The following is a 12605-nucleotide window of genomic DNA, read 5'->3' as shown; positions in this document are numbered from 1 at the left end:
CTGTACTCAGGTACTCTGAAGTCACAAGTAAGTCGCAAGTATGTCAGGTTTAATTTCTTAGGGATTAGGGACATTTCGAAATGGGCCTAAAACATTTCTACTGAAGGGAGATAATGAAGCACATCTGCTTGTGTTTTATCATTCAAGCCTTTAGAATACATCGTCACCCCTCCACGAAGTATTAAGAGCTCTAAAATGTCCTCAATCATGGCGGATTTGACAGATATAGTCAGGTGTAGAAAAATTAGTTAGGAGACTTATGGGAAAACTGGCCCTAACTTATTGACTCTATAATATCGTCTTGTCAAATGAAGCCATCACTTTTTTTAATTTATTGATTCACAATAGTCCAGTTTCTCTTTCCCAACAGAGGTTGCTTGATATCAAATAGTTTGTCATATTACAGATGCCCTGAAAACTGCATAGCATAAGGGGTTCTTTGAGCTAAATACTAACATGAGCATGGTAACACGGGCTGCTAAAATGCTAATCAGATATAATATCCTACATTATAATATATACAGTAATGTATTGCGATCCAGCATGTTATCGTGTTTTTGTCTACCATTTCTTCCAGTTTGGTGACCCAATCATAACCTATGATAACCATTTAACTGCCTTCAACGACTAGAATGTCTGGCTGTGTGAGAGCTGGAGCTGATTCATTCATTTAACACAGCCTCACCTCCGCTTATTCACTAAGAGCAGGGAATAAGATCCATTTGATGAGGGGATTAAAAGGTTTAGTTTGCCACTAAACCTTTTACCCTGGCTTGTCAATGGATGTATGAAGAGTGGGCAGAGATTAGATATATGTCACATGTAAAAAGATTTGTCCCAAAAGGCAAGCTCACACATACCCATACAAGCTGACACACATCAACCTGCAATGATTTGTGTGACAAGTTTACATAAAAAAAAATGGTTGTGGGTGTTTTGATGGATGTCGTGTGTTGCCCTTTAGAGCTGTCTATGCATAGGATTTAAAAAGCATTTTTTTGTGAGATGTGCCGTACACCCGAAGCGCACTCATTGTGAAATTCATTGCCAATGAGCAAGGCAGTCAGTACTGTTTGCGTACAATAGTCTGAATGGTGTATATAACGTGATGATGATGAATTACAAATAGTAGTAAAGTGAAGGAAATGCTTAACCATGTCAAAATGTGAAATGTTCCAGGAAACAGATATGAAAGTAAAATGTCAGTGTTTGGATTCTGTCAGACTTTCCTGGATTTTATGTTGCTTGAAGATAAATTCACACTTCACTTGGTTTAGACAAAAGCCTCGTCTGGAGTCTTCTTTCAGGCACTGGCGGCATGTGGTACCTCAGATTCTTCCAAAAGTTTCTGTTTGAGTTTAATTTAGTTAGTTTGTGGGATCCAGGAAAGACTTTCTTCCACTTCAGAGCACCTTGTTTCCTCTTTATGTAGCGCAGAGACTCTGGTAGGTGACTGTAATCCACAGGACCGTCTGATGAAATAGAAAACAATGTTGACCATATGAAAATTAAAAAGTTAAATAAGTTTTCATTTGATCAAACCAATTATTTCCCTTCCATTTGCAGTTGATAGTTTAATGCTTAATTTTGAGACTTTGACTGTAGTGTAACAGCCCTAAGGTTTATACCCACACTCAAACCCTAGCATGACTCACTACCAGAAAACAGAATTGTTTAATGGATGGTGAACAGGGGGGTAAACTTTGTTATTCCTAACCTTGTGGGAAATCCATTTGTTTTTTTGCTGAAACTTCATGTTGGTCCTTTAAGATTTTCAAGCATCCAGTAAGCTTAGCTTAGCATAAAGACGGGAAGAAGAGCAACGTTTCTAGGAAGAACCTAGAAGTTCAGGAAGTACAGTAACTGGTCCCAGTCAGGATGCTGTGTTCGGACTGTCCACTTGTCACCTGTATAGTCCAGCACTTAGCTTACTAATCAAACATTTATATCAAAGTTGTTTCCACAAATCTGACAGATTTGAGAGTAGCATCCATCCTCTCATTGGACTCTCTGCCAGAAAGCAAATTAACTTATTTCCTAAAATGTCTAATTATTCCTTTTAAATCCTCACTAGTTTTTATGCAAAACATTTCCCCCAAAAGCGAGCAGGAAATAGTTAAAGTAAATTATTATTCTGTGCACCATGGTTCTTGATCCCAGAAACAGCATGCCCTTTCACTCAGCGGTCATTAGTTTAAAGTGTGTCTAGTTAAACTCTAATGTATGTTCAGCTGCTAACATATGGGATCATATTTGACATATTGACATCCAATTAAAAACAAAGTAACTAGGCAAACTCAGGAGTCGTTGCATTGCTTTCATTTTTGGGGAATTTGTTCTAACAGTGTAGGCTGTACCATAAACTCATTGCATCTACAGAAAGAAAAACCTTTTTGCAAACAAAACCTTTCTCATTGCAGCACATTGCATTTTCGCTGTCTGGAATTCATGTTTTATTGCCATGGATCTCGGGTTGTATGTGTTTTGTGTCTAAACTAAGTAGATTCAAGTGGACTCAAGTGGATGGATGAGATGAGCGCTATCCAGCACTACACAAGATTAATTTGCTTGCTAATGCTACTTTTTAGACTCCAAGGGACTTAACAGGACCATTATGGCCCCTTCTGAATCAGAGTATGTGCTGCTACAGGCAGTTACCTCATGAGCAACCAGACGATTTATATACTGATGTGATAGAATGTGTCCTCACCAATTTCCACCAGAATAACTTGAAGATCATTCCGGGTTAAAGCGTCAAAAAGGCCAACTTTCTGCTCATAGCACAGCTGGTTTTGATTGTCACAAATGTGCGATGCCTCCCTTGTTTTGCCATCAGATGACAGGATGATTATCAGTCTCCGGCACTGGTGTATTGTAGCCGCTATTACATTGTGCACCGCTGTAAGAGATTAAAGACCAGAAACAAAACAAGTCATCACTCTGGGGCACACTCTGTTTCTGCAAAATGAAAACAATCCATCTCCAAAGCATAATTTCTGACTTCTTCAAGGAAAACATTTGCAACAATAAACAATGCATCACAATTGTTTCCTTGTCACTGAAGAGGATAGTGTGTCAGTGTCACGTTTTGCAACGTTCAGGCACCGAATAACCCGTCATTAGGTTTCAGAAGAGATCGTGGTTTGGGTTAAATTTTACACAGTTGCAATTTGGTTAGGTCAAGGCACCAAAACTACTTGTTTCGGGTTTAAATAAGTAATTTTACATAGGTAACATCATGTACATCACAAGAAACTTACTTACATTACATAAACGAAATCTGGTCTGACTTTTGCTTGCTCAAGGACTTAAACACCAGTCTCCCAGGTGAAAGTCCTGTGTTTGTTCTGTCCAACCAATCCCTACCTCCTCCCTAGATGTATTTTATCACTCTTTTTACCCCTGGGAATGAGAATGGGCTGTCATACCTCCATGTACTTTTCACGCCTAAGCCAGGCAAAACGTGACACTGACATGGTATCCTTTAGTGGTCTGACAGGGCTATTGTACGCTTTGGCATGATAATGGGCTGAAAAAAATGAATAGTTTACCCATATTACAAGAAAATATTCCTCTAATGGGACCTGTGGAATATCCTGAGCACCAAGTAGTCAAAGAAAAGTCGAACTGATCCTTGTATTTGCAATCAGGGGCCGAAAGCGCTCCCTGCTGGTGAATTTTGAAAACTTTTGATTTCAAGAAATATGTGATTCTTTTTCCAATGTCCATGTTGCTTCTTCTTTGTGTTATTTTTTACCATTATGACAGCTTTAAAAGTGAACCAGATGATTGTCTGTTCCTGACCTTCTCCAGGACAGTCGTCCCGTCCTCTGATGTACAGGGAGTAGCCATGTTGCCCCTCCAGCTCCTTAGGCAGGATCTGCAGGGCAAAGCTTTCCGTCTCATGTGAACTCAGTGTGTCGGGATGGAAGTAGCTCACATAAGCATCGAAGAGCTTCCCATCTGAAACTGTAAAAAACACAGAATTGTAGTTTGTGTTCAGTCTATAGAGCTGATGTCAGTGTTTGTGCAGTACTTGTTTTATCTTTTCTTGATGTCAAGCAACAGCCAGCAAATGGCCTAGATAATGTTCATTTAACATATAGACAACAATATAGTTCCTGGCAGCATCTAGTCAGGTGGTTACACATAAAAGCACGTACCTTTATTGATAAAATACCAACCTTGTTTTTTGGGAAAATGTGTCAGTAGTTTTCTGTAAGCCAGAACCAGGTCCACTTTAAAGAAGAAGAAGGAAGCAGTCAGGACCAGAACAACCAGGAAGGCTGCGAGGCAGAGAGCTACAGTCATGTGGAAGGCACTGTGGTCAGCTGGAGAGAGGAGGCAGACAGGTATAAACACTCAAACATGTGGTTTGAGAACACGTATACAAAACTAAACTAAACAAAGTACTCTGAGAGGACTTCGAGGTATGATCCAATCTGTGGAATTTTTTTGTTTTTTTCTATTATTTCACATGCATTTCAAACAAAAAAAGGGTAGAATACCTTCTTGAAGACAGACCAAGCCCTCTTTTGCTCCAGTTGGGGTCATTACATGGCATTTAATGGGGACATTCAGGAAGTGATGAACAACTTTAGAGATGGACAGAGTGGACTTTCCAAACACCCGGCCTCTGTCATGAAAACTAAAAGGGACAGGACCCGTCAATTTATCAGTCAGTCAGTTAGTTATTAATCAGACAACCAAGACAATTTTTGTCTTCATGCTTTTGTTACACTTTGTGTAAAAGCTGCTTTTCTTTTCTTGATGATACTCCAGTCTCGGCACACATTATTTGGGCCCATTTTAGTTTTTTCTTCAGATAACAAGTGCTGATTGCCAGACTACTTTAATCACTGACAAATACGGTCCAGTGCCAGGTTTGTTGTTTTGCAATTAGGTAACTTCAGAGTTAAAGGGTGCTTTCATACCTACCTTGTTTGGTCCAAACCTTCATACTTTTCAGTTTGGTCTGAATCTTAAGAACAGGTGTGAAAGGCCCTTTAACTCCGTTCCATACCAAAGGAACACAATTTGGTGCAACCAAAAGAGGTGGTCCAGAGGTGGTCTGAACCACGGCTCAGTTACTTTAGAGTGTAAAAACTATTTTTGGAAGGTTCAGACTTTTGGATCAAGTACAGGAGGTTGATGAGGAGACAAATATTTCATTTAATTTAGTCTGAAACACATAAAAATGCAGAAACTTATAACTTATTTTTGCAGGGTAAAATACATGCTGGTAGTAATGCCATAATGATAAAAGTATAATGGCAATGCAATAAATGTTAATTTGTTTTTCTCCATTCAAATGGAAAAGGCCACAACACGTAGACGTCTGTTGCACACCCATTAACAAACCAATCAATGTCAACTATAGGGAGACACAGCCTCATAGGTGATCATGATAGCACATTGGTATGTCATTCACAGTTCTTTCATGAAAAATTACAAAGTGAAAATGAAACTAACTGGATCAAATTTGTACACTGCAATAAAAACATGAACCTTGGAAAACGCCACAGATTTGGTAGTCGCACCGTTGGAGGGTCGTGGCTCTAACTGCAGACTAGTTTTAGTTTGCGTGTTTATCGCGTTTTGTTAACAACCCTGTCTGTGTGAGTGGACGGGCGGAAACAGCATGACAGGAAGCAGAAACTCACTATTTCCAGGACTCACTAAGCTCCTCGTAGTCCTCAGTGAAAGTCCCTTTAACTGTCCAGTACATGGTGGTTTCACTGTCCTCCATCAAGCCTACGTAGGCTTCACATTTCAGCTCCACTCTCGTACCTACTCATGAGCAAAGAAAAAAAACAAAGCAGCTGTCACGCTACACATCATGATGTTTTGATTAAATTGTCACCGTCAGCAGAAAAGATCTTTCACATCACAGCAACTAGAAATCTGAAATCTGAGTACTTTTGCAAACCAAACGGGGAAAGATCTAAAACACATGTATATCAAAGCTCCAGTATCTCTTGAAAGGTTGCCCTTTGGGTGAATCAAGTCCAATTATAAGATGACAAACCCAAGGATTTTTACTGTCCCACAATTCTTTCATTCCTTTCACTTCAAATCATCAAACAATGTGTGTCAGTATGTGCATGTCACTGTGGTTTGTGTATTGCTCACCCAGTTTAACCATGACCACTTCCTGTAGGAGCACAATCTGGGGCAACGGAATAATTGACACATCTAAAAACACATAACAGAAATGAATACAGTACAATGAAAGAATCTGTCACAAGGAAAAGCAAAATATAAACTAAAGCAATAGAATGAAACAAATAAATCAGAGAAAACAAAGTGGTACTTAGTTACACTCATTCACTCCCACAGCAATACTCTCACTTTGGCCTCCTGCAGCTCATTTCATAAAGTGATAACTATAAATTAAACTGCTGTACAGGCCAGTGCATGGATTTCAGTCATATGGCATTACAATAACAGTAATTTACATAATAACCAAAGATGTGCAGTCCTGTCCGAAATCATTGGTGCTATCAATTTTAAGTAAATAATTTAGAATATCTTTGGAGATAAATGTACTTTTATTTTATTTTTTTGAATATTTAATTAAATGTCTCAAATGTATCAAAGGAATGACGAAACCAGAAGACTACCAAGGCATCTTAGAACAGATTGTGTTAACCAGTGTCAGAAAACTAGGTTTGAGGCGACGGTCTTGGGTCTTTCAGCAGGACAACAACCCAAAGCACACATCCAGCAGCACAAAAGACTGGTTCAAATGGAAAATATCATTTGTTTTGAACTAGCCAGCAATGAGTCTTAACCAGAATCCCGTTGCAACCAGAAATCTGCCAATGCAAAAAGACTCCTGCAAACTAAAAAGAGCTTTGGATGGAAGAACCTATACCAGAGAGATATTAGAAGCTTCTGGCTGGCCATAAGAAATGTTTAAAGGCTTTCATTGTTGCCTGGTTTTATATCACAGTATGTAATACACCTGCTAGTCCATAATGACATACTTTGTCAGTGTCATGCTTTACCTCACCTAGGGGTGATGAAACCATGTGGTAAGGTTCAGGAAACCTTGGTTAGGCTACACACAAAAACTACTCGGTTTGGGTTAGGACAAGATTTGTTAAAGAAATCCATGCTGCTCTCTCAAACTCAAACTCAAAACCAATTCCTGTGTTTGATCCATCTAACCAACAAAAATCTGCCTTAAAACTCAAAATTCATCACTTTATTTTATTTCTTCAAATGAACTCAATCACATGACCTTCGTCACAAGACTTCTTTCTTTGACCCTGGTCATACGTGTATGTAGTTTTAATGCCTTGGCGAGGCAAAATGTTACAGTGACACGGTACCCTCTAGTGGACTGACCGGTGTATTACATATTGTGGGGTGATACTGGGCTGAATTATCAGTGAAGCGTGCCAAAAAAATGTACGTACATTTTGCGTTTGTATTATTTTACCACTATGCAACTTTTTTTCATAAACATTTTATTATAGCTTATGTGGGAATTGTTGAATTGTTGGGTTTCTTTGTATAATATTGTAAAGTCTTGCTGTAAGGACTTTGACGTGTTAAGTGCCATGAAATAACCTATGTTGTGATTTGGCGCTATATAAATAAAGTTGAATTGAATTGAATTGAATTAAAAAGTATCCTGATTATACAAAATTGGTTAATTTGCATAACTTTCTAAGGGTATTTTGAATGATGTACTCAGGGCTGCCAACAATAATTCAATGATAGGAAAAAAAAAAAAAAATCTGAAAATGCTAAATAATTTCCTCATCATGGATTTAAACACTTCAGGTACAGTACATACCTGTAATATTCAGCTGGATGCTGCGTGCTGCTGTGTACTTCCTGCCGTCCAGGTTAATGTCTACCAGGCAGGTGTATTTCCCAGCATCCCTCTCTGAGGTTGGAGTCAGCCTCGCATCACCATTTGCATTCAAAGAGATGGGCTGCTGCACTGGGTGGCTGTCCTACACACAGAAACACACCATGCAGTTATTTGTCAGTGTGATGACAAACATTATTTTGCATTTAAATTCTACAAAAAACATTTTAACAAAGAGGTGCACACTTGACAACAAATCAAAAGTCAAAAGCAATTTAATAAATCACAACAATTAACATTAAAATTGACCTCATTAAAATAAGATCAGTTAAATGAAAAGACAAAATACCAAAATTAGACTACTAAAGACAAAAAAAATTGGACAGGCAGTTTTCCTCTGCTTCTGGTCTGTATGTTAAGATAAGTGGACAATAATCACATCTAACTCTCCACAAGAAACCAAATAAATGTATTTCTCTAAATGTTTTGGTAAAAAATGGTTGCTATAGTATTGTTCTTCGATTTTGGGGCGTCACAAAGAACATTGTACTCAACAGATGCCGGCCTTAAAGGATGAGGATGATTGCATATTTTTAACAATGCATTCGTCAATTACTCATAACTTTCTCATCACCCTGCATTGTCTGTGGAATCCAGTGAGTGACTGTCTGCCAAGCTTCCATCCAATCAGATATGTACTGTAACTACTGTAGAACTATAGAAACCAGTGTCATCAGTGAGAGAAGATGTTTTGTACAAGCTTCACTTCCTGTAGATGTCAGGACACACGCGTCCCCTGGTATATACAGGAGGGGGCAGTGTTGCATTTATCAAGCCATAGAGTACAGGACACAATGCACACATCACTACACAAACCACAGCTAAGGAAAAAATTTACAATTCTGAAAATTGATTATCTAAAGTAGTTTATTAAATTTCAGCACTTCCCGTTGATATCATCACTTTTTTTCTGCCCTCTCTTCACTGCATTCATTTCCATCTGCTGGGTTTATACAGATTGCAACTGACTACAGAGGCAGCACTTGTGTGACGTTTGGGTGGTGACAACCATCAACCGACTTCCTTTGTAATCTAAACCAACCAAACTGAAAGCTAAATGAAGTAAAGACACATGCATCAAGGCAGGTAAATGCAGTAAAGGAGTTATTACCTTCATCCATCGTATGTTACTGATGTTATTCAGTCTGAAGATTTCTTTCTGTTGGCAAGGAAGACTTCCACTGACGTTCATCATGAATCCTTTGGTATCAGATGCATCAGGACACTCTCCGCTGGACACCAACACCCAAAACTTCATCCTAAAAAATCTAGTCCCATCCCTAACGAGAAGGAGATAAACACTGAAACAGCTGTTCTAGTGACATATGTGACCTTTTTGTTCATGGATCTTGTTTATTTTGAGGCTCTGAGTTGATGTTCCAATTATGTCATTATACTTTCAACGTGTGTGTGTGTGTGTGTGTGTGTGTGTGTGTGTGTGTGTGTGTGTGTGCGTGCGTGCGTGCGTGCGTGTGTGTGTGTGTGTGCGTGCGTGTGTGTGTGTGTGTGCGTGTGCGTGTGCGTGTGTGTTTAGCAAAACTGAAGAAAGGCGTTAACATTAAATTCAATACAGACGTTTGACTTAAAATACAAACAACTTTATAAACGTGCAATAAACAACCACAGGTGCGAGTAGCCAGGTGTTGTCACTAACAGATAAACCATCCATGCTTGGTTTGTTTACATTTTGTGGGGTGCGGGACAACCTCGTTTTATACGTCAACAATTTTGCAATGAACTATGGGAAAGTCCCTCAGGAAAGTCTGCAAATAAGGGCGCATAAAAGGATCAGAAAGTCTGCATCTGTGCTGTAAGGATACCTTTTCTCACAGGTGTAGATTCCATTATGAGACAACTGCACGGGCAGAAACCACAGTAACCCGTCCCTGACTTCCACTCCGGTGGGCAGGCTCAGGTCCCCTCTGTCCCCTCTGCTCCAGACGACCCGGGCACGAGCATCAACATTGTGGCACCTCAGCAGAAATAAGTGACCAGCACTCACATGGTAGATCTCTGTCTCCCTGCTGTGGTCTGGAAGTGGCAGTGCAGAAGGAGGCCAGTGACATGTCATTCAGTGTTGGGGTAAAAACTTTGACATGAACACAGCAGTAGATGAGGATGACATGCAACATGTTAGCTGACAGAGGAGGCGTTGCTGAAATAAACAGAGAAAAGTACAAGTCCGGGCATAAACAAGCACTTTGCATGCAACAAAAGGGAAGAACAATGCGATTTTTATCCATCCGTTCATTCCCTGCCATTGCTAAGGAGGGTATGTATTCAGTCCTGATTATTTGTTTCAGCACAATATCTCCGAAACAACCTCTTACATTTAATTTTTTTTTTAAGTAGTTGGACAGTTTAGCAATGGCCCACAGACAGCTCCATAATCTGCTCAGTTATAAAGAAATAGCTTATTGTTTTTCCTCAGAACATTTGAAGTAGAACCTTTCCAGACACTCACTAACATCAGAATAACAGAGGAGTACAGGAAATAAGGGGATTGTGCCGTGTTGGTGGAATTATTCCCTCTGACTGCTTCCATGCTGTGATGCACAACCGAATTCAATATTTCAATTTTTCTGTGGTTTTTTTAACCTTCACTTTATAAAATGATTGTCATATTAATATGTGGCATATATATAGCCTACATTTATAAATCTAACACTAATCAGCTAATAAATTGAAAGAAAGGCGGCTACTGAGTACACAATGAAGACTTAAATGATGAGACTGGGGTGATGGTGCTCATTCTCTTTTTAACCCTAATTACAGTTAATTTGAGACATTAAAATGAGGCATGATGGAGAAACAAATTTCATTTAAAAAAATGAATCATCAAGTAGGCCTACAGAACAAGTGTGCAACGACATTAATGAAGTTAAAACATTAAAAAAAAAAAATCCAACATCACAGCTAAGGCAGGAAGTGCAGGATCAAAATGAGAGTGTGTAACAGTGTACAAACCAAATCCCTGATTCACTGGATGTAGAATGTTTAAACCCGCCATTAAACTTCGAGCAGCAAACTACACACTGAAAATGGCTCGTTTTGATGAAAATCCTGCAATAATACAGGCCGCTTGGTTCTTTTCTTTCTATTCCCAGTATTTAGCCATTTTAATGCCAGTGCTCGTCTCTCCACCTCCAAATGTTCCACCAAAACACCCCCTCCCCCTCCCTCCCCAACGCTATTTTGCAACAGCACCATCAGTGCGGCTTTGGGCTGCCCAAGATGATCGTGATTAGTTTAAGGAAATACAAACAAACCAAAGTGGGTTTTTTTTATATTATATATATAAAAATCAACTCTGGTTTAACTTAAAGTAACCTCACTTCAAATACACACGTCCATTTGCTTCATCGCTTGTGACACTTCCCCGTTACTGCCACATTCCAGTGTGTGTAACATGCTTGAGTAACGCATGTTTTGAGTCATGTTTTAATACAAAAAATATATATAATTCTTATTCCATCATTTTGAATGTAAATATTTTCCTTCCTTTAGTCCTCCATGGTAATAAACTGAGTGTGCTTTGGTTGTGGACTGGTGGTCGGGACAAAACAAGACATTTCAGGCTGCGACTTCAGCTTTAGGAAACACTGAATGACATTTTTCTCCATTTTCTGACATCGTAAAATCCAAACAACTAATCAATTAATCAAGAAAATAATCGACAGATTCGTCGATATTGAAAGTATTTTTCTCTTTGATTGCCCAATCCTGTGGGTCTTTCCCAGCACTTCTTCAAAGAATGAGGAAGCGCCTTGTTTGCCAGTTACTGTTACAGATGTAAATCCATTTTCAGTAAAATACTGAAAGCACCAAAAAAACATAAAGCAGTGATAAATGACACTAATCACAGATTCTGTTGCTGCCTAGTTGATCACAGTGTTATCAGCTGATTGCACCAGTTTATTGACACACTATAGGAGAATGAGGCGCGAAAGCAGATTACAACTGGACTAAAATATAATTGACAATTATGGCAGATTGTGATTATAGAATTATGATACGAAAATTTTACATTGACTGCTATTATCTGTTGTGTAACCTGTTCACTAAGAAATAAACAGTAAAGTTGCCATGACGCTGCCTCAGAAATAGTGAAACCCTGCTGGAAACATCCTGCTGCAAATATCTCCCTCCTCATGTAAAATTTAAAACTTGCTGGATGAAAAATGACCTCTTAAAGCATCAGGATTGTCTGCTTGTTTAATCATCTCAACCACAAATGAGGTATACTTTACATTACCAGTAGATATTTCAGGAAGCGCATATTGTCAGTTTTATGACTGATATCGTATTCTTCTGGTCTCTGGTTTCCCTTCATTTTATGACAGAATGAAAATGATCTTTTACATTTTGTGTGAGACTAAACAACTTGTCAAGTTTATTTATTCTTAACATTGTTGTTATATGGTAGTGCAATGCAAGACTTAATGTATGAGGCTGTCAGTTCTTCTGTTGTCTCTTGGATTGTTAAGGAAACCTCGTTTGCTGCAACAAGAGGAGTTTATGAAATGCTTCTTAGCACATCAATAGATCCAGCTTTCCATGCCAAGCTGACTTTCGTTGTGTAAATTCACTCCTTTTCCTTTTTCATGCAGTGCTGACCTCTTTCAGCAAAAAGGGGCTTCCTGAAGACTCAACCATAAAAGCGTGAATGTAAATGTTTGCTGTGTTTGACCTATTTACTCAGCAGGGGAGGCAGGTTAAA

General features: G+C 38.9%; 1 protein-coding gene across 1 annotated transcript; it reads right to left on the bottom strand.

The window, feature by feature from the left end:
• Nucleotides 1-1021: 1021 nt before the first annotated feature.
• il1rl2 (interleukin 1 receptor-like 2) lies at nucleotides 1022-9956 on the bottom strand. Its single transcript, XM_069713384.1, has 10 exons — nucleotides 9706-9956; nucleotides 8997-9165; nucleotides 7808-7970; nucleotides 6133-6195; nucleotides 5664-5790; nucleotides 4509-4648; nucleotides 4185-4331; nucleotides 3805-3969; nucleotides 2711-2899; nucleotides 1022-1472 (listed from the first exon to the last, which is right to left on the bottom strand). The coding sequence occupies exons 1-10, from the start codon at nucleotides 9954-9956 to the stop codon at nucleotides 1258-1260; spliced, it is 1629 nt and encodes a 542-aa protein (XP_069569485.1). The 3' UTR covers nucleotides 1022-1257.
• Nucleotides 9957-12605: the final 2649 nt, after the last annotated feature.

The sequence above is a fragment of the Brachyistius frenatus genome, unplaced genomic scaffold, assembly GCF_029030835.1.
Source record: "Brachyistius frenatus isolate BFR_SWC_R1_liver_20210118 unplaced genomic scaffold, ASM2903083v1 Contig_118, whole genome shotgun sequence".
In the NCBI taxonomy this organism is placed as follows: domain Eukaryota; kingdom Metazoa; phylum Chordata; class Actinopteri; family Embiotocidae; genus Brachyistius; species Brachyistius frenatus.
The sequence above is the reverse complement of the archived record's forward strand: the minus strand, read 5'-3'. Positions and strand labels throughout refer to the sequence as shown.

Bases quoted from the DNA above. Each gene is read 5' to 3' on its own strand.
- il1rl2 (XM_069713384.1), bottom strand. From the start codon at position 9,956: ATGACATGTCACTGGCCTCCTTCTGCACTGCCACTTCCAGACCACAGC. The intron at 5,791-6,132 runs GTGAGCAATACA...GCTCATGAGTAG, and splicing joins AGTGGTCATGGTTAAACTGG to GTACGAGAGTGGAGCTGAAA. The intron at 4,332-4,508 runs GTATTCTACCCT...TCCTCTCTCCAG, and splicing joins CTTGGTCTGTCTTCAAGAAG to CTGACCACAGTGCCTTCCAC.